Source organism: Theropithecus gelada, chromosome X, assembly GCF_003255815.1.
Source record: "Theropithecus gelada isolate Dixy chromosome X, Tgel_1.0, whole genome shotgun sequence".
Taxonomy (NCBI): domain Eukaryota; kingdom Metazoa; phylum Chordata; class Mammalia; order Primates; family Cercopithecidae; genus Theropithecus; species Theropithecus gelada.
The window spans coordinates 31,781,248-31,803,397 of NC_037689.1; the positions used below are offsets into that span (position 1 = coordinate 31,781,248).

Genomic DNA, 22,150 nt, shown 5'->3' on the forward strand with positions numbered 1-22,150 from the left:
AATCTCACACGTTCTCAGTGTTCTCCATTACTTCCAAAAAGAAATTCTCTACTTGGGTTGATGGGAGCGGGCAGACAGAATTGGCTGTGTGCCATATTTTTATTCTTCTCTCCTACTTGCAATGTGTGTTTTGGGGAAATACGGCCATCCATCTTTTCAGCTGTTTTTAAGATTTATACTTTGATTCGAAGAATTACCTTTAGTAAGAGTGAGAGTTATTTTTAGCCTCCAAAAAAGTACATATTTAAGTGGGTGAAAGGTATTTCTTAGTCCGATTTCTCACTGCATAGGGTGTGAATAGATGTGCTTGTAAAGGCCAGAGTGGTCTCCTGGAACGTGTTTTTGCATTTAATAGACACACATGTGGCTGTCCATGGCCTGACTTGTAGGTGACCTCTCTTTCCTGCCCCCCTTACTTAAGTAATCCAGATGGTGGCACGAAGCTGAGGCCTAGAGAGTGTGGTCTATACTTAGCAGACCAGGCCCTTCATGCATAGGACCCCAGACTGTGTGTTTGGTTCAGAAAACTTTCTCCGTACATCAGATAATTTGGAATAAATTGTTCAATGAATTATTCTGAAAGTGATCATGTTTTTCTTCTCTGATAGTGCCTGTCAAATGTTGGTGCGCGTAGAACCTCCCGGAGGGCTTGTTAAAACACATTTATCTGGGCCCCAGCCGGGAGTGTCTGGTGTCTGGTTCAGCAGTTCTGGGGTGAGGCCTGAGAGTCTGCATGTCTCATAAGTTGCTGATGTGGCTGGACCACGGACCCCACCTTGAGTAGCAGTATTCTAAAATACAGGCCCGACCCGTATTCATTGGCAGTGCGGGTGCTTGCTGTGGTTGGGTGTGGCCTTAATGAAAGCTAAGAGAGACCAAGCCACCACAGACAAGAAAAAACTAATCTGCCAGGGTCTCGGAGGCAGGATTTTCCGTGTCACACCTTTGATTAACTCTATGCAAGTGGTGATTAAAACCAAGCATCATCCACAGTTTCCATTACTGCTGAGCCTTCCCCCTGTAGAAGGCGCGTGTAAACAGCTCCCGGAGAAACACCTGCTGTTCTGTTTGTGTGTGCTGACTGTGGCAATAGCAACAGCTGATAAACCTACGCTGGCCTTTTGGTTTATACAGGATGGGGACCAAACCTGCCCAATCCCGTCAAAGCTTTTGTTGTGAAGACAGATGGGGAGGGGTTGAGTCTGTTGCTCGGGTCAGCTGTGGCTAATGTTTCCTTTTTTGTTTTGTGTCTGTTGTCTAGGGTGCCAGTGCTTACATTCTGAATTACTTAATGTACATCCTATGGGCGCTGCTGTTTGCATTTTTGGCTGTCTCCCTGGTGCGTGTATTTGCACCATATGCCTGTGGCTCTGGCATACCGGAGGTGAGTCCTGGCTGAATTTTTTGTACCAATAATATGAATAGCAAATTCTTCTGTAGCACTGTCGTGCCAAGCACAGTTCCAAGCATTTTACTTCTACTAACTCATTAAGCTTCACAATAAGACTATGAGGTAAGTACTATTATTCTGCATTTGATAGTTGACAAAACTAAAGCACAGAGAGGTTAAGTAACTTGCCCCAGGTAACCAAGCTGGTAAGCTGTGAGTTGAACCCAGCGTTCTGACTTTAGGATTTATACACTATCTTCAAGATTTCTGTGCTATTTCTTCTCAGATGATAAAAGCCTTGTCTTTGTAAACCAGGCATAACTCTTAAAGCCTGTGGAATCAGAGTTCATTAACCACACACATAAACGTGCTGTACTAATTCATCAGTGCATCTGTGATGTAATGTGAGAGACAATAGTGGAGGTTTATTGCTGTGAAAGTTCGCTGATGATGAAACCTCTCTTGCCACATTTTGCTCTTCTGGTGGCAAGCTAATAGCAATCTTTTAAAAACCTGAATGCCGCCTTTAGTACATGCACTCTGAACGTACCCCCGTGAATTTAGAGTTTTTATAAATAGTTTTCAGCGCTTTCATGTAACCAAAGTATGAGGAAAGTGACCTGACTGATTAAGGGGAACTTGAAACCTATGAGGACCTACTGGGCAGAATCATGATAATTGAGCTGATTCCCGAAAAGCCCAGATGGTGGAAATTTAGCCAGAAGTAATTTTAAAAGTTCTGGTATTATCACTCTAATTCATGCAGTTCAGTTCTCCTTTGGGTTGATGCCTTAGCAATGCCCACGGGCAGTGGGCTCGAGAGTTTGAAGATGTATTTGTGGGCCGAGTATGGCAGTAAATCCACACCCTTTGGGAGGACCCTCCAGCCCTGACAGTGGTCCAGGCAGTTTGCAGAAAGGGCTGAAGTCCTGAAAAGACAGTCAGAGGCAAAATTCAACATGGTCTTGTTTCAGGAAAGATAGAAAAAAGAAGTCTTAATATGTCATGCTGAATTTTTGATGGTTGATGTTAACATACTGCTTCAGGAACCTGAAAAATAAGCTGTGTTACCATCCTATTTTCTCAGCGCAGCCAGTTCTGCTATAATGTGACATACACATTCCTAAAAATCTCCATGCCATGCAAAATCACACAACAGAAACCACAGGGCTTTCTGGGGAACATGAATTAGGGGCACAATACACAAAACTTCATCACTGACATGTATGACAAAAAGAGGAACCTAGTAAAAACAGGAGCCCAGTTGTATACATTAAGTGGCTAAGAAATATGTAAATACCGTAATAAATATGTCACTTTCTGCAAAGAACTTGAAGTTTGCTTGTGGAAGTGGGTGTCAGAAGGGCTGCGACTTATGCGTTGCTGTGAAAGGCATAAGGAAGGTTATCTATCTGAAGTTGTAGGGGAAGTTGAGACAGCAGGCATAGATGGGCATGGCACCCTGGCATATGTGTGAAGTGGTAGATGTTTGACTCATGTGTATTTTGTGTTTTCCTACATGATTGGGTACAATTTTCTGCATTTATCTGGTATTTCTCCTGGAGGAAATGTGCATAAATAGACATAAAATTTGCACTATGCTCAAATTCCTCCCTAACATGAGTGGCATTGGAACAAATTTGCGTTTTCTTTTTCCTTTCCTTTTCTTTTCTTTTTCCTTTTTTTTTTTCTTGTTTTTGAGACAGAGTCTCGTTCTGTTGCCCAGGCTAGAGTGCAGTGGTGCAATCTCGGCTCAGTGCAACCTCCGTTTCCCAGGTTCAAGCGATTCTCATGCCTCAGCCCCCCAAGTAGCCGGGGTTGCAGATGTGCACCACCATGTCTGGCTAATTTTTTTTTTTTTGTCTTTTTTTAAGTAGAGATGGGGTTTCACCATGTTGGCCTAGCCTCATGTGATCCATCCACCTCGGCCTCCTAAAGTGTTGGGATTGCAGGCATGAGCCGCCACGCCTGGCCTTCTTTATTGTTTTATTATTTTCTTATATAGAGACGAGGTCTCACTCTATTGCCCGGGTTGGTCTCAAATTCCTGGGCTTAAGTGATCCTCCCACCTCAGCCTCCTGTGGAGCTGGGACTGCAGGCGTGTGCCCCCCTGCCCAACTAATTTTTGTATTTTTTGTAGGGCTTTGCCATGTTGCCCAGGCTGGTCTTGAAATCCTGGGCTCAAGCAATCCTCCTGCCTTGGCCTCCCAAAGTGCTAGGATTACAGTCGTGAGCCACAGTGCTTGAGGCAAATTTGCATTTTCCAACCAAGTGTCATAATAGAGCTGACTGTATTTTATTTGATGTCTAAAGCATCTCAGTTTGTGATCCCACTACCTAACAGTAGCCATTTTTGACTCAAGCATTTTGCAAATAAGGAGATGGCCAATGGGGAATTGGTGGAAAATAGAAGCAGTAAGAGGTATGCTGGGTAGTCCCATCTCTCCCTTCCAAGAACTTTAGATGTGTGGCTCAGCTGGTGTCCTTATAGATAGGGAGTTCGAACATGAGTTCTATCTTTGAAGGGCTGGCTGGACTTTATCATCATCTAAATTGGGCATTTTATTGGTGAGAGCTAAACTCAGAAGGAGTAAAATACTGAGTTGAGGATTTTTTTTCTTTCTTTCTTTCTTTCTTTTTTTTTTTTTGAGACAAGGTCTCACTCTGTTGCCCAGGCTGGAGTGCAGTGGCATGATCACAGCTCACTGAAGCTTTGAACTCCCAGGTTCAGGCAGCCCTCCTGCCTCAGCCTCCCGAGTAGCTGAGACTATAGGTGTGCATCATCATACCTGGCTAATTTTTGTACTTTTTATAAAGGTGGGGTTTGCCCAGACGGGTCTCAAACTCCTGGGCTTAAGTGATCCGCCTGCCTTGGCCTCCCAAAGTGCTGGGATTACAGGCGTGAGCCACTGTACCTAGCCTAGCGTTTGTTTCTTATGTGACAATAGTACCAGGGATACATAGACATGGATGAAATTAAAAAATGTGATGTTAAGTGAAAAAGCAAGTTTTACAAGGATAAAGTAGGATTGATAGAATGTCTATAAACAACTAAAATGAAAAAACATACGTTCTAAAACTATAAAGAAAGGGGAGAAATGGTAGGAAGTGGTGAGGGGAAGGAGGAAGGTTCCACTGGGCAGGCAAACACGAGGTAGCCACTCTTGTTTCTTAAACTTGGTAGTGGGCACATGGGTACTCGTTTTATTAATATTCTTTTAACTCTATATAAGTGTGTGATAGATTCATTTCTCTATTTCCTAAATAGTTCATAAAAATCTTTTAAAGAACTTTCAGGAACCAAATGGAGGTATGACTCAGCAGTAGCAAAGTCTTCCCTGTTACTGTAGTAGAGCTGGAAATTCTTAACCTAAAGATGGAGTATTTTTCCCAGTTCTCGAGGAGAGGGGCAGAGTAAAAAGTAAATGTAAATAAATAATTCATGGGTAAAAAGAATCTCCTGCCAGTCAACACCCAACTAAATATGGAAACTGACTTCAGTTGAGACATGAAGCTGTTCTTCATTCATTCTAGCAAAGATATTGACTGAGCTATTTGGAAAATATGTTTATCATTGTCTGAGGTGATCTGCTATAAGCTGCTATATGGCACGCTGTGTAAGAATGAACTTTGAATGTGATGCACTTATGTACATTTAAAAAATTGCTTATCCTCCCTAGCATAGCATTTGCTTCCAAAACATTTTGATTACTTAGAGTGAAAAATTCTTTTGGAAACATTTTTTAAAATGCAAATTTAGGCCAGGTATGGGGGCTCATGCCTGTAATCCCAGCTACTTGGGAGGCTGAGGTGGGAGGATTGCTTGGGGCCAGGAGTTCGAGGCTGCAGTAAACTATGATTGCACCACTGCACTCCAGCCCGGACAACAGAACAATACCTTGTTTCTAAAAAAGAAAAAAAGAAGCAAATTTACAGAAGGGCTTTTATTTTCCTATGTAATAAATGCTCTCCATAGAATTTCTATAAAACACATTTAAATGTGAATACTTGCCTATAATTCCAGCACTTTGAGAGGCCAAGGTGGGAAGATTGCTTGAGCCCAGCAGTTCAAGACCAGCCTGGGCAATGTAGTGAGACCTCATCTCTACAAAAGTAAAAATAAGTGGCGGGGTGCGGTGGCTCACACCTGTAATCCCAGCACTTTGGGAGGCTGAGGTGGGAGGATCACTTGAGGCCAGAAGTTTGAGACCAGCCTGGCCAACATGGCAAAACCCCTTCGCTACTAAAAGTACAAAAATTAGCCAGCGTGGTGGCACGTGCCTGTAATCCCAGCTACTCGAGAGGTTGAGGCATGAGAATCGCTTGAACCTGGGAGGTGGAGGTTACAGTGAGCTGAGATCACACCACTGCACTCCAGTCTGGGTGACAGAGCAAGACTCTGTCTCAAAAAAAAAAAAAAAAAACCGGTTTGATGGTGCACACCTGTAGTCCCAGCTACTCTGGGGACTGAGGTGAGATGATTACTTGAGCCGAGGAAATTGAGACTACAGTGCTACAGTGAGCTGTGATTGTGCCACTGTACTCCAGCCTGGGTGATAGAGTCAGACCCTGCCTCAAAAAAAAAAAAAAAAAAAAAAAAAAAAAGTGACTACTCAGCTTTTGTTGCACGTGGGACTTGAGAGAGAACTGGGTAAGGGTGTCCTCTTACTTCCTTTTGTCAGTAGAACCACTGTCATGTCAACTATATGAGAAATCATACCCTCTCAGAACTTACTCTGTGTTGATGTTTCAGTTTATTAAAAGACATAAAACATAAACACTCTTACAAATATTTATTTATCGGAAAGAGTTCTGGTTTTCAGGTTAACACCACCAAGTCACAAATCTGCTGCAGTACATCTCATTAAAGCCCTGCTCGCTTCAGTCTGTATGAATTCAATTTAAAGCAAGTGATTGGATTTTGCCATCAACTGGGAATGAATTTATCTTCTTTAGTCCCTAATTTGATCATGAGAATTTTATAAAATCATTTTAGAGAATTACAAAATACCTATTACATTGTTCAATTCACCACATGTCATGGCTGGCAAAGGCTCAGGTAATTTAGATGCTTGTAATTTTCTAAATGGTATTACGCTTTTAAACTATACCCTGGGGTCCAAATCCACATTAACTAACTGACAAAAAATTATAGATAATTTTATTTGAGGCAACACAAAAGGGCAGGATTGTGGCAGGCGTAATAAAACATCCCTTAAATAAAGGGATCTGAGATCCCAGAGCACGGGCTCAATTAAGCTAACTACCACTAGTTAAGGACGGGTGTAACCACCACTAGTTTGTCTGCCACGAGTTCAAGGCTAGTTCAGGAAACACCATCTGACTATATAGCTAGGAGACCTCGCACGTGTTCTGTAGGAAGGAGCTCGCTGAGTCCTTCGGGGCACATACACACTCTTGGATGAGCTCACTTCATGACCCGCCCCAAATCGCCCAAGGTGACATGATGCTCAGTAGAAGGACTTGGTGAAAGAACAAAGAGTGTTTCAGGGCTGTCCCTTAAATACTGTATTGAGAAATGAGGAATGTCTGTGCCGTTCTTTTCAGGAATCAAGCAGTGCTCTCCACCTGGGCTGCATTTTAGAGTCACCTACGGAGGCTGTAAAAATCCTCATACCCTGGATGGACCTCAGACCAATTATATCAAATCTCTGGGGTGAGAGCCAGTCTGCAGTGTTTTCTAATTCCCTAGGTGACTCTGATGAGTGCCAAGGTTGAGAATGACTATAGTAGCTATTTGAGAAATTGATTACTTGACAGAGCAATGCCCATAAGGAGGTGTTTTGAAGTTACATAAATAACAGTGACAAGAGATAACCTTGTCTCATTATGTATTACATAATGGGAAAACCAGAAATTGACTGCAGATTTCATTGACTGATTCACTTGGTGTCTAATTAATCTGTGATTACAGGTTTGTAAGTTGCTAACTCAGCAGTAAACATTCACTCCATTTCAGCCAATTGGGGGAGTGATTGGAGGTAGAAAAATTGTTTGATCATTAATGATGCTTCTATATCTAAGAGAATACCATTTTGGCCCGGGAGAGGCCCTTGGTGTATGAAGTTAATCACTGAGATAGGCACCCAGTTGAATTCTAAAAGCATTAGGCAAAGACTCAAGTGAACCTTTAGGAAGAAAGCCATTATTTGGTATTTATAAAACGCAGCAGGTCTGGAAATGGAGCAAGATAACACTCCCTGTAGTCGAAGTCCTTTACAATAAAAGAGGGTAGGATTTGATAGAAGAGAAGGGGTCATGATGGATTCAAACATCTTTACATCCCTCAAACATGTGTTCTTGGAATGTTGAGCATTGTCTTCTTTTTCTACCATTGTATTAAGAATGTTTTCAAGCACACAGAAAAGTTGAAAGAATTGGACAGTAAAAATTCATTAATTCATCGCCTCCAGCAGGGGTTGGCAAACTTTTCCTATTAGAGAAAGAGAGTCAATATATTAGGCCTTGGAGGCCAAGGGGCAAGATGGAGCAACTATTCTTACCAGAAGGCTAGTAGTCTTTTTTTTTTCTTTTTAACATACTACTTTTAAAAATGTTAAAACTATACTTAGCTCATGGATCATACAAAAATAGGTAGTGGGCCAGATTTGGACCACAGGCTATAGTTTGTCAACCCCTGACCTAAAGTTCAACTGTCATTTTGCTCTTGTAGGGGCAAACACCTTTTTACGGGTTTGCGGCTGGGCCTGCGAATTAAATTGACATGTAAGACAGATCAACAGGAGAAAAGCATACATGTTTATTTAATGAATTTTACATGACATAGGAACCTTCATAAGGAGTGAAGAACCAAAGATGAAGTTAGGGTTGAATACTCATGTGCTGAATTGGACGAGTAGTAATCTATGAAAGTGTGACAAGGCAGAGGAGCCTGGGCTAGGGGAGTTAGCTGGGTGAAGTGGCCAGGAGGATGAGGGTTAGTCTAACAAGGTTTGTTCATGCAGATTTCCCTCAGCCTCAATTTCCTGTCTTTGACGATAAGAATGATGCTTCCTTCTAGTATAGGGAGGGCGTCTTTCACGTGGGAATTTCATCTCCTGCGTTTAAGAAACAGAATGGGCCAGGCACAATGGCTCACGCCTGTAATCCCAGCACTTTGGGAGGCCGAGGCGGGTGGATCACGAGGTCAGGAGATCAAGACCGTCCTGGCTAACACGGTGAAACCCCGTCTCTACTAAAAGTACAAAAAATTAGCCAGGCGTGATGGTGGGCGCCTGTAGTCCCAGCTACTTGGGAGACTGAGACAGGAGAATGGCGTGAACCCAGGAGGCGGAGCTTGCAGTAAGCTGAGATCGCACCACTGCACTCCAGCCTGGGCGACAGTGCAAGACTCTGTCTCAAAAAAAAGAAAAAGAAACAGAATGGTCAGGTGATCTTCTTGCTCCTGCTGTTTTTCAAGTGCCTTTAACCCAAAATAGTCAGTTTGCCAGAGTGGCATATTTTGGGGTAGCATATTCCTTTTTTTTTTTTTTTTGAGACAAGATCTTGCTCTGTCGCCTAGGCTAGAGTGTAGTGGCGCGATCACAGCTGTCTGCAGCCTTGACCTTCCGGGCTCAAGTGATTCTCCTACTTCAGCCTCCCAAGTAGCTAGGATTACAGGTGCATGCCATCATGCCAAGCTAATTTTATTTATTTATTTATTTATTTATTTATTTATTTATTTATTGCAGAGATGGGATCTCTCTATGTTGCCCAGGCTGGTCTTGAACTCCTGGGCTCAAGCGATCCTCCCACCTTGGCCTCCCAAAGTGCTGGGATTACAGGTGTGAGCCACTGTGCCTGGCCTGGGGTAGCATATTGTTAACTACTGCACTCTCCTTGCCTTGTCACATAGTCAGCCAGCTCTGCATCTCTTAATCTAGGATATTTTCCAGAGTCAAAAGTTAACAGTTAATATCAATAGGTATATGTCTCTTCTCAACATAACAGAAGGTAATGTGAACAGGATAAAATGCCATAAATCAAGCAAGACCTTGTTAATGATTTATTCAGTCCTCTTTAGGATCTTTTGGTACTCTAGGAATCCTTAAGATTTACCATGCATTGAGTTTTTAATATTTCAGTTAATATAAAATTATAGTTAAATCAAAAATGAAAATGGCCTCTGTTCCATGCTATTGAGTGAATCTAAACTTTGAACATGTCTCTCAGAGGAAGTACAGCTCTTTTCCTAGCCATGGATTGAAGCAGTTCATTCCCTCTTGTTCTCTATCCTCTGTTTCAGATAAAGACCATTTTAAGCGGCTTTATCATCAGGGGCTACTTGGGGAAGTGGACCCTGCTAATCAAGACAGTCACGCTGGTGCTGGTAGTGTCCTCTGGTCTGAGCCTTGGAAAGGAAGGGCCGCTAGTGCACGTGGCTTGTTGCTGTGGCAACTTCTTCAGCAGCCTTTTCTCCAAGTACAGCAAGAATGAGGGCAAGAGGCGGGAGGTGAGCCGCTCAGCTTTCATCTGCAGCGAAACTTTCTTCTCAAAGCCCCCTCCTGCTGTCTGACCTGCAGGTTTGCACGTTTGTTTTCATGGAAGGCCTTGAAGCTTATGTAGAACTATTTGTTTTGTAGGTGCTTTCAGCTGCAGCGGCTGCTGGAGTCTCTGTTGCCTTTGGTGCACCAATTGGAGGCGTGCTTTTCAGTCTAGAAGAGGTGAGAAATGGGCAGCCGAGAGAATTTGTGATTTTGAGCAGCAAGGCCCTTTGAGGGTTAGAATCAAAGAAATATTGGATAAGATTCCTGCAGTTAATTAAGGAGCCACAGTTTCCACTGTTTGTTTTTTTATTTGTGTTTATTTTCTCTTTTTTTGAGACTGAGTCTTGCTCTGTCGTCTAGGCTAGAGTGCAATGGTATGATATCGGCTCACTATAACCTCCACTTCCTGGGTTTAAGCAAGTCTCCTGTCCCAGCCTCCTGAGTAACTGGGACTACAGGTGCACGCCACCACGCCTGGCTAATTTTCGTGTTTTTAGTAGAGACGGGGTTTCGCCATATTGGTCAGGCTGGTCTTGAACTCCTGACCTCAGGTGATCCACCCGCCTCAGCCTCCCAAAGTATTGGGATTACAGGCGTGACCCACCATAGCGGGCCACCACCATTAAATTCCTGTTTGCAAGTATTGTTTTAAAAATTGCCAACGTGATTTTTTTTTTTAAAAGACTTATAGTATTCTCTGTCTCATAACCAACTTAATTAAGCATTTTTGATTTTGGTAACCCAAATGGGTTATTCCAGGGGTTGGCAGACATTTCTGTAAAAGGCCAGGTAGTAAATGTGTTTGGTTTTGTGGGCCATACAGTTTCTGTTGTAGCTGTTCGGCTCTGCTGTCATAGCGTGAAAGCAGCTGTGAACAATACGTCCACAAATGGGCATGTCTGTATTTCCATAGATATTTCTTTATGGACAGTGAAATTTGAATTTTATGGTTTTCACATGTCACAAAATATTGTTCTTCTTTTGAATATTTCAAATCAAAAGAATTTTTTCCCCTTTTTCAATCAATTAAAAATGTAAAAACCATTCTTAACTCATGTGCCATATAAATGCATTCACTGGGCTGCATGTGAGTTGCAGCCCAGAGTTTTCCAAACCCTGATCTACTCTGTTGTCTGTAGAATCCATTCCAGAGGTTTATTTGCTTCTAGGGGAGTCTCTGTGCCATGAACAGAATTATGATTAAATACTTTTCTCTTAAAAATATAGCTAAAACCCGCCTTGATTAGTGTCCATTCCACTTCTAGACATAGTTAGATTCCTCTGGGGATCTTTGCTGATGCATTTTGGTCATATTAAGTCCAGGCTGATGGAATGAGTGTGTTCACTCTTGGACTTAGAGTGTGACTTTCATGCCAATCAGAGGGCCTGGCTTTGAGCAGCTCTTTCTCCGGCCAGTCTCTAATTTTCTACTTTTTCATCTCAGGTCAGTTACTACTTTCCCCTGAAGACCTTGTGGAGGTCATTTTTCGCAGCCCTGGTGGCAGCCTTTACACTGCGATCCATCAATCCCTTTGGGAATAGCCGTCTTGTTCTCTTTTATGTGGAATATCACACACCCTGGTACATGGCTGAACTCTTCCCCTTCATCCTTCTTGGGGTCTTTGGGGGCTTGTGGGGAACCCTCTTCATCCGCTGCAACATCGCCTGGTGCAGGAGGCGCAAGACCACCAGGCTGGGGAAGTACCCAGTGCTGGAGGTCATTGTGGTGACCGCCATCACTGCCATCATTGCCTACCCCAATCCCTACACACGCCAGAGCACCAGCGAGCTCATTTCTGAGCTGTTCAATGACTGTGGAGCCCTTGAGTCTTCCCAGCTCTGTGACTACATCAACGACCCCAACATGACTCGGCCTGTGGATGACATTCCAGACCGGCCTGCTGGTGTTGGTGTTTACACGGCCATGTGGCAGCTGGCCCTGGCACTGATCTTCAAAATCGTCGTTACCATATTTACCTTTGGCATGAAGGTAAGTGAAAGGGAAGGAAGATGGGGTGGGGACCCATATCCTTCTGGGGACAGCACCCTACTCTCTAAAATAAAATTGTGGTGGGAAAAAAGGGGAACTGGCCTTTCTTGAATGTTCTCATGTGCCCTGCAGGCACTTGACATTCCTTTAATCAATAGGAAACAACTTTTAATAAACAAGCTTATTAAATAGAGATTTTAATCCCATTTTACAACTGAGGAAACTAAGGCTCTGAGATCTTAAGAGGCTTGATCAGACCCACAGCTTAAGAGAGACAGAGCTAGGCATCAAACCCACCTCACACATTCCCAGAACAGGTGGTGGTGACCACAGGTTTCCTGCCAATGGCCAAGTGATGCCAGGTGGTGGAAAAAGCCCAGGTCTGGCTCAGTTTGGCTCAGTAAACATGCATTGAGTATCAGCTGTATCTTAGGCGTTGTGCTAAGTCTGAGGGATACAGAACCCAAACAAAGATGCCCTTGCAGAGCACACAGCTCTGGGAGAAAGAGATGCAGACCCGGAGTTCTGACACTATGGTGAGCACCACACTGGTATGACAGGAGCACAGAGTGAGTGTGTTCCCCGTCTGGGCAGGGCTGGGCATGACAGGGGCTCTTTGCACACATTGTCTTTGAAGGGCAGAGCTGTGGATGACAGCACATGCTTTCTTTTCCTCCTCCCTCCCTCCCCCCCTTCCTCCCTCTTTTCCTCCCTCTTTTCCTCCCTCCCTTCTTCCTCCCTTCCCTTCCCTTTTCCCTTCCCTTCCCTTTTCCCTTTTCCCTTCCCTTCCCTTCCCTTTTCCCTTGTTGCAATCAACACCTGTATTTAGCTTTAGAACATTTTCATCTCCCAAGCGGAAATTTCATGTCCATTAGCAGTCACTCCCCATTTTTCCCTCCCCTAGCCCCTGGCAACCACTAATCTGTTCTGTCTCTAGATTTGCCTATTTTGGACACTTCATATAAATGACATCATATAATCTGTGGCCTTTGGTGACTGGCTTTTTTCATTTAGCGCCATGTTTTCTAGGTTCACTCCCATTGTAGCATGTGCCACTACTTCATTTTTATGGCTGAATAATATTCCATTCTATGGAGATCCCACATTTTGTTTATCCACTCATCCTTTGATGGACATTTGTGTTGTTTCCACCTTTTGACTATTATGAATAATGCTATCATTGCTTACTTAAAGAAACTTTTATTAGAGTGTATCGTCCATATAGAGAAGTGTACAGCTTGATGGAGTTTCATAAAACATACACACACTTGTGTAACCAGCACCCAGGATCAGAAGCAGAACATTATCCGTCCCCCAGAGCCCCTTTTGTGTTCCATTACTATTGCTTTCTGTGTGGTATTTCTATGAATTGTCTTTTTAATTTCATTTGCTTTTATTAAAAATATAAAATAGAGATCCAGTCTCCCTGTGTTTCCCAGGCTGGTCTCAAACCCCTGAGCTCCAGTGATCCTCCTGCTTTGGCCTCCCAAAGTGCTAGGATTATACACATGCGCCATTGTGCCCTGCCTGAATTGTCTTTTGTTTTTTTGGAGACAGGGTCTCACGCTGTTGCCCAGGCTGGAGTGCAGTGGCACAATCATGGGTCACTGCAGCCTTGACCTTCTGGGCTCAAGTGATCCTCCTGCTTCAGCCCATGGGGACTACAGACACGCGCCACCACACCCGGATAATTTTTGTATTTTTTGTAGAGATGGAGTCTCACCATGTTGGCCAGGCTGGTCTGGAACTCCTGGGCTCAAGTGATCTGCCTGCCTTGGCCTCCCAAAGTGTTAGAATTACAGGCGTGAGCCATCACACCTAGCCTGAATTGTCTTTTTTTTTTTTTTTTTTTTTAAATCTAATGGTCTGGCATGGTGGCTCATGCCTGTAATCCCAGCACTTTGGGAGGCCAAGGTGGGTGGATCACGTGAGGTTAGGAGTTCAAGACCAGCCTGGCTAACATAGTGAAACCCCGTTTCTTCTAAAAATACAAAACTTATCCGGGCATGGTGACACATGCCTGTGGTCCCAGCTACTCAGGAGGCTGAGGCACAAGGATCACTTGAACGCAGGAAGCAGAGGCTGCAGTGAGCCAAGATCATGCCACTGCACACGGGCCTGGGTGACAGAGCGATATTCCATCTCAAATAAATAAATAGATAGATAGATAAATAAATAAATAAATAAATAAAGTCTATGAAGTTGTTTACTTCAGTGTGTTGTAGTGGTCAAATACAAACCTGAATTTGGGCCTTAAGAACAAGGATGGGTGGACCTTATTAAACAGCTGGCTGTCTCTGATCTGTCATCTTCTAGCAAAGGGATTTGTTTTTGTGTCTCAGGAAGATGCTGGTAACATTTTATGATGCTTGCTGAGAAAAGTCTCCTTTGATGTTACAAGGATATAAATGATGTAGAATAAGGGAAAGCTCAGAAAGGAACAATTTCCTAAGGACTGTTCTAACTCTAGAAATCACACCCAAGGGTCCAAACTTCACTTGAATTAAGTTAAAGTTCTGCTTCCATCCTCAGATGGGGACCACCTGGGGCTGGCATCATTGCAGCTGCTGCCTAGGGTCAGTGGTCACGTGTCATTTCAGTGACCACAGGGAGTCAGGCATGTTCTATAGCACATGTGTGGTCATTAGATAAACTAAAATGTATCTTCATCCAGCAGGGTAGAGAACACACTGGTGCCAAGATGTTTTAGTTTACATTGTATTTCTTTGCTGCCCCTATCCTGGCTTGGAAATATTCAGAATACTTATTGGAAAATGCACTTCATTAGGAAGAGGGAACTGCCTCCCTCGTCTCTCTCTGACAGGTATTCAGCCACCACCTACTGGAGAGGGCAGGGAGCCATTGAAGTGCTTTCTGGAAGATCCAGGGAGCTGCAATGATGGATTCAGCTTCTTTATTTTACCTGGGAGCAGTCACAGGCCCTTCTTTTCCGTTTTCATGCTGTGGCTTGACATTTAATTTTAAAAGCCATTCTGAATGACATGGCAAGGGGAGAGAGAAAGTGGTGTCTCAAGTGACAGATGCTCACTTTGAATTTTATTTGCAGTGGGGCTTATTCTTTAATCCACAGCAGGCGAACCCAGCCAACTTTTGAAGGAGAGGGAATCAAAGTATAAAATTGCATTCTCTCTAAGTTGCAGTAGATATGACTGACTAAGCAGGTCAAATCATTTGTCCCACCTTTCCCCAGCTGACCTATTTTGCAGAGTTGCACCTCCTCTGAAGACTGAAGCTAAATACAAGCCTGTCTTCGAGGGGGAATGTGTTTCCTGGGGGTTGTGAAGCGGGGACTCAGTCTTTTCCCCTCATGTTGCTTTTCTCTGTGTCTCCTCAAGATCCCATCGGGCCTCTTCATCCCCAGCATGGCTGTGGGTGCGATAGCAGGCAGGATGGTGGGAATTGGCGTGGAGCAGCTGGCCTACCATCACCATGACTGGATCATCTTCAGGAACTGGTGCAGACCCGGTGCAGACTGTGTCACGCCAGGGCTTTACGCAATGGTGGGAGCTGCGGCCTGCCTCGGTACGACCACGGGTGGGGCAGGGAGGGGGACCGGGGAACTAACCTGGCTTAGAGGACTGCCAAGAAGGAAGACATGGACTTGAACATTTTCTTTACTGGGGATAGGCTGGGTTGTGTGGCTATAACAAGTAAACCCCTAAATCACAATGGCTTAATGCACCAAGGCTTATGTCTTGCTCACTATGCACACACACACACAAACAGATGCCCTCAACTTGTGATAGGGTTTACATCCTGATAAATGCATCATAAACTGAAAATATTATAAGTTGAAAATGCATTGAATACACCTAATCTACCAAACGTTGTAACTTAGCCTACCTTAAATATGTTCAGAACACTTACATTTACCTACAGCTAGGCACAATCATCTAACACAAAGCCTATTTTATAATAAAGTTGAATATCTCTTGTAATTTATTGAATACTGTACTGAAAGTGAGAAACAGATGGTTGCCTGTGTACTTGAGGCATGGTTTCTACTGAATGCATGTTGCTTTTGTACCACAGAAAGTTGAAAAATTGTAAGTTGAACCATCATAAGTCAGGAACTGTCTGTAAATAAAAAACTTGGTTTAGCGGAAGGCTTTTCTCCACCTAATCATTCAGGGGCACAAAGGTGGGTCTGTCCCCTGCCTATAGTCCTTAAGAATTTCTGTGCTGTTCTGTTTATGGGGTTCTTGAAGAGCACCATGCTTTCTTAGTCAGAAGCTTGCAGAGCCCATGTAGGATCCACTCACCAAAAAGCTTATGTGGGCCAGGGTGAATAGACAACCCAGGATCCCTCATTGGAGCAGAGGCCCCAGTGAGATTCAACTTCAGGCTCCCTAGTGCAAAGCCACATTTGACGGGGCCTGGCCTGGGTTCCAGAGGCCCAGTGCAGGAAGCATGTGGGAGTGTCTGCTCGAAACAGGTGTGAGGGGAATTTACAGCCTGTCTGTCATTTTCCCCAAATCATGTTTCCATGAGCTGCCCGGGTTGCACTTTGGAATTTTACTCCTTCCCTCTGTTGCAGGTGGAGTTACCAGGATGACGGTATCATTGGTGGTCATCATGTTTGAATTAACGGGGGGTCTGGAGTACATCGTGCCTCTGATGGCAGCAGCTGTGACCAGCAAGTGGGTAGCTGATGCATTTGGGAAAGAAGGCATCTACGAAGCCCACATTCACTTAAATGGGTACCCTTTCCTTGACGTGAAGGACGAATTTACTCACCGCACACTGGCCACCGACGTCATGCGGCCCCGGCGGGGAGAGCCACCACTGTCGGTGCTCACGCAGGACAGCATGACTGTCGAGGATGTGGAGACCCTCATAAAGGAGACCGACTACAACGGCTTCCCCGTGGTGGTCTCCAGAGACTCCGAGCGCCTCATTGGATTTGCCCAGAGGAGGGAACTGATTCTCGCAATAAGTGAGTAAAGAGAGGGAAGCTCACATTTCACCAGGAGCCGAATGTCATCCTTTGTACCCCTAACATTATCCAAGATTTTTGAGGTGATGTGCATTAAGCCAGGGGCTCTCAAACTTTCACATGTCTCTGGGTCACCCAAGGGTCTGGCTCAAAAGCAGATTCTTATTGAGCAGGTCTTGGGGGGGACGTGATACTACATCCCTCACAAGTTCCCCATTAATGCTAATATTGCTGGTCCCCACGTCACACTGTAAGGAAAAAGGCTTTAAACCCAAGTCTTGGGTAGACATTCTCAGTTGGAAAGTGACTACATGTTTGCAAGCAGCCCCCTGGCCCTGCTCCGCTGCTGCCTTTCAGCAATTGTTGGCTAAAGCTGAGAAGGAAGAGAGGCGACAGCCTGGAGTGGCCCGGGCTGAGCTGTCTCAGACTTTCAGGTGAACCAACCATCCGGCTGAGATCGTGAGTTCTCTGCCCCAGACACCCCTTGCCACCACACAAGTCTTTTTCTTCACTTTATGATATGATGTCTGATTCCGCAGTTAGAGGCCCTTGTGGGTAAATGTGCAGACATTGCTGGAACCAATTGCATGAGATTATTTTCCTCTTGTGTTTGAATGACAGTCAGCTGCACTGAGGGGCAGGCTGTTGAGTTGGGGAGGGGAGTATGGGATGATGCCCAGGTCAGGGTGTCCCAAAGACAGGTGGATCAGAGAAGCAAGCCCATGGGCCCCATCAGCCTGGGGATGGCTCCAACAGAAGGGTAAGCAGGAGGTAGGAGAATTCCTAAGACAGAGGGGGCCGAGGGCTGCCGACTGAGGGCCAGAGGTCTGGTTGTGAGTTGCTGGGACCCTAGGCAAGGAGGAGCTGTGAGCCTTGGAGGGGTAGAGTCCTGCCAGGCCTCAAGGTGGCAGGGTCAAGGACCAGCATAGCACATCCACGGGCACGCTCAGCATCCTTGCTCTGTGATCTGTACAACATTCCAGCATCTCATGATAGACCAGGGCCCATGGCATGGCTCCCATGCACACATGACAGTTTTACTATATATCTTCCAGAGTATTCTTGAAGCTTGTCAATGGGACTTTCCCAGGTCTGATGTTGGAATGGCCCACTGTGAACACATTTCCACCAGGCAACTGCTTGCTTCTCTCCCTATCCTTTGTTTCCTGTTTCCAAGGCACCTCCCTTAAACCTCTTCCCGATGTTACATAGCTTTAAAATATCTTTAAGGCATCTTCATCAAAGGCTTTATAAAAGTAAGTTTAGATAAGCTATCCTCTCCCATTTTAGCTTGACACTCAAACATTTTTACCTCCTCCAAAGCAAAAATTGATTTGGTATTTTAGACGCTGTAGCAAGTTTGTGCTTAAGTGTTCAGCGATGCTTCTCCTTATTATAGGTCCTGTTGCTTAACAGGTAGGTAGGTGCCTTTGTGTAAATATTGCCTTATAAGTAATGAGGTTTTTTAAGGTTGTTTAAGTAGGGTTGGGTTTGTTTAAAAATACTGTAATCAGCAGCCTTTAAAAAGTTTTTCATTCCCTAGAATCTTTTAAGCAAAGGTTGAAATTTAAAAACTAAGGTAATAAATGTCACAGAATCTATTTTATTGTATAGCTCCAGGCACACCTGCTAAGAGGCAGCTTACTAATTTTGCTGAAACCCATTACTGTAATCAAGTGGGAAGCAGTAATTGTCATCAACCGGTTAGAGAAGAAATTTAAGCTTACCAACCAAGTACTCTTCTAGAAGCTATGTTTGGAATGTTTGAAGAGGCACCACACGGTGTAAATACTACCTATATGCTTTCAATCAGACCGATAATAATATAGAAGGTACTATTTACATGGTTTGTGCAAAGGGAAGGAGTGTTTTGCTCTGAGAAATCAGAAAAGCTGTTTTTTTTGGCCTGTGGAAATAGAAGAGTCCCTGTACTCTGGTGGAGAAATACAGGTGCATGACCTGTATTTGAGGAATCTTGTGCCATTTTATGAGTATAGAAATAGGACAGCATTTAGCTAGACACTATCCCATGCCAATTTCACTTCCTAGAGGAATTGGGAGCAAAGATTATAGACAGATCCAAGATAGTATGGATCAGAAAAGAAAGGTAAGTGAGGTAAATAAGGATTTTTCTTACATATCATGTTTAAAAATTGTAGCAACTGCTCACATGGAGCTGAAAATGTTTTGTTATGTTTTGAAATGCCAAAGCATGGCGTTTTCTTTGTTAGAGAGCACTTCGTTAGCACCACCTGGGCAACGTGACTCTTCACCATCACATACTAGCACATGGGGCCATATGCGACTCTTGCCCAAGTTCCTGGCAAATGGGCCTTTACCTCTGGTTGCTCTGCAAATATGAGGACTCGTCTGTACTCAGCAGGGCTCAGGTGCTTCTTGTCTTGAGTTCTGAAGTTAAGTAGGGTTCAAAGAGGACTCAGCGGGGAGTCGCAGAGATGATTAAAGGGTGGAAAGTTAGAGTTTCAGGGAAGAGTTAAGGAAACTCTCAGGTTTTTTTGGTCGGGTGGATGATTTATTAGGCTGGTACAAAAGTAATTGCTTTCAATGGCAAAAACCGCAATTACTTTTGCACCAACCTAATAATAATTATTCTCCAGTATGTGGAAGATGCTTAGTTGCAGAAAGGGGTGTATATCTAGCACTGAACAAGAAGTTAAGTGTCAGATCTGTCAGACAAGGGAGAAAAGAGGTTTCTGCCCAGGAGGGCTGTTAGTTACTGGACTAGGTCATGGAGAACAGTGGTGTCATCTACATCTTTCTGTTGGGGATGTTTATGTATATACATACACACATAGAGGGACTTCTCCATGCTTTAGTGGACAGACAATAACTTGTAAAATAATCTGCTTTTTCTTCTGTATAGTCTTTACTTTTTAATCTTATCTTTGTACTACTTTTGTGGTTGCTTTCAATTTTCCATTTTAACCTATCTCATTAATTATATCTGTCTTATGGACGCATTTAAAAAAATTTTTTTGAGACAGGGTCTCACTCTTTCACCCAGGCTGGAGTGCAGTGGCGCGATCATAGCTCACTGTAGCCTCTATCTCCTGGGCTCAAGCAGTCCTCCTGCTTCAGCCTCCAGAGAAGCTAGGACTACAGACTCGCACCAGCATGCCTGGCTAAGCATTTTTAATTAACAGGATGATAGACTATTACCTCCCTGAAAACATAATTCACGTGGGAGTGCTCCTCCTCAGCACCGCTGACATTTGGGGCTGGATGATTCTCTGTGGTGGGGCTGTCTTGTGCACTCTCGGGTGTTGAGCAGCGTCCCAGGGCTCCACCCACTGGATGCCAGGAGCGCTTGCCCTTTCCTATTGTGATAACCAAAAATGTCTTTAGATATTGCCAAATGTCCCCTGAGGGTGGGGGCAGAATTGCTCCCAGTTGAGAACCATTGCTTTAAAGCCACTCAATAGCCTAACGAATATGTGATTATTTCCAATTTTGAAAAATTTCTTGGCCTATCACATAGTTTGTGAAATTCCTCTTACTCACACTTTATTATTTACCATCTCTACATCTGGCATGTGAACATATTGCTTCTAGGAAATGGAATGTTAAGTTGAGTAACCTTAGCAGGTGCTCATAAAATGTACACTCCTTTTTTTTTTTTTTTTTTTGACTAAGTCTTGCGATGTTTCCCAGGCTGGAGTGCAGTGGCGCCATCTCGGCTCACTGCAGCATCCACCTCCCAGATTCAAGCAATTCTCTTGCCTCAGACTCCCGAGTAGATGGGACTACAGGCACATGCCACCATGCATGGCTAATTTTTGTATTTTTAGTAGAGACAGAGTTTCACCATGTTGACCAGGCTGGTCTCGAACTCCTGACCTTAAGTGATCCGCCGATCTCAGCCTCCCAAAGTGGTGGGGTTACAGGCATGAGCCACTGTGCCTGGCCTAAAATGGACATTCTTTTTCAAGAGCTGTGGACACTGAGACTCATTCTAGTAGAATATATGGCAAACCTCCTACATTAAAGACAGTTTTAAAGACAGTTTATTTTTTAAAACATTTAAAAATGAAGTTTATTACATTTTTTCAAAGTGAAAATAATACACACTCCAAATATTGGGGAAATCAGAAGCAAAAGGAAACATTTAAAAAGCTACCTACATTCTTATCACCAAAGAAGACATGATTGATATTTAGTGAATTTCCTTTTTGTCTTTTAGCTCTTTTAAGAAGATGCATTTTCGGTTGTATTGTTTTGGTTTCTTCTTCAACACAGACTCCCAAGTGTTCCTGGGGTCTGTGGGTCTCTTTTCTTGTAGCACTGGCTCATCCCTTGGGTGAGGAGTTAGTTGGTTTATCCTTTCACACAGGAAATATTTCTTAAGTGTCCACCATGTGCTGATACCATCCTAGAAGCTCAGAGTCCAGGGATGACAGCACACTGCCTCTGCCCTCTGTGAACTTACATGCAGGCATTTTGGTGTTTGATGATTTCTGGTCCAAACTGAGAGTAGATGTTTCACTTAGTAGAGAATTGCAAAGAGCTTTCTTGCTGGTTCTCCTTCCATTCATAGGCTTTTGCCTGTTCCTAGCACCTCTACCCACAAAGTTTGAAGCCTCCTGTAAGTCTGTAATAGAGTTCCAAAGTGGCCTAGCAGAACCTTTCTGAGGAAAGTAGCAGTCGCCACTGTGGGAATAGCAAGGTGTATAGCTTAGGCCTCTGGCTCTGACTCTAGCTGATGCCTATATTTTTGCTTGGCGGTAAATACCTTGTGGGCTTTCCTTCCTGATGCCTCCTATGTGAGATAGGTTCGGTTTTATGTGGCAAGCAGAACCAGATACACTGACATTTAGTAGACCTACTCATTCATTCATTCATATGCGCATTTGACAAATATCTGTTTTGTGTCTACTATGTGCTAAGCATTGTCCAGGCACTGGGAGTGCACTGGTGAGCAAGAGTTCATTGAGCTAGTAGCTGTTAGAATCAGGGCTTCTAACCCAATCAGTAGGTTCAAAGGAGATATAAGCATGTTATTTATTTTATTGTAGCAAGTGGATGAACCATTTATTAAATTGTATTTGGTTTAAGAAGGGGTTCAGTAAATCCGTGTCATCAACTCTTGATTGGGGTTTGTGGCTTGATCCAATCCTGACATTCACTCAGTGGTTGAAATTGATGGAAATCCTGTTAGTGGGACTTTAAGAGAATCGGCTGGTCTATGGAAATGAGCAAATAAGTATGTGTTGCCAGTTGCCTCCCTGTCTTAGTGGGTAAGGACAGAAACATCTTGGTTTAGGAGAGAAGTACGTAGTATATATCAA

The 22,150-nt window shown here is 43.8% G+C and overlaps 1 protein-coding gene across 2 annotated transcripts in view; it reads left to right on the plus strand.

Moving 5' to 3' along the window:
• Window positions 1-22,150, plus strand: part of CLCN4 (chloride voltage-gated channel 4) — a 78,187-nt gene that overhangs the window by 37,732 nt on the left and 18,305 nt on the right. For both annotated transcript variants that reach the window (XM_025372900.1, XM_025372901.1), the window contains 6 exons: window positions 1,262-1,384; window positions 9,657-9,863; window positions 9,994-10,074; window positions 11,342-11,887; window positions 15,244-15,430; window positions 16,446-16,844. In XM_025372900.1, coding sequence (XP_025228685.1) covers window positions 1,262-1,384; window positions 9,657-9,863; window positions 9,994-10,074; window positions 11,342-11,887; window positions 15,244-15,430; window positions 16,446-16,844 — 1,543 coding nt within the window. The remainder of the gene's footprint in view (window positions 1-1,261; window positions 1,385-9,656; window positions 9,864-9,993; window positions 10,075-11,341; window positions 11,888-15,243; window positions 15,431-16,445; window positions 16,845-22,150) is intronic.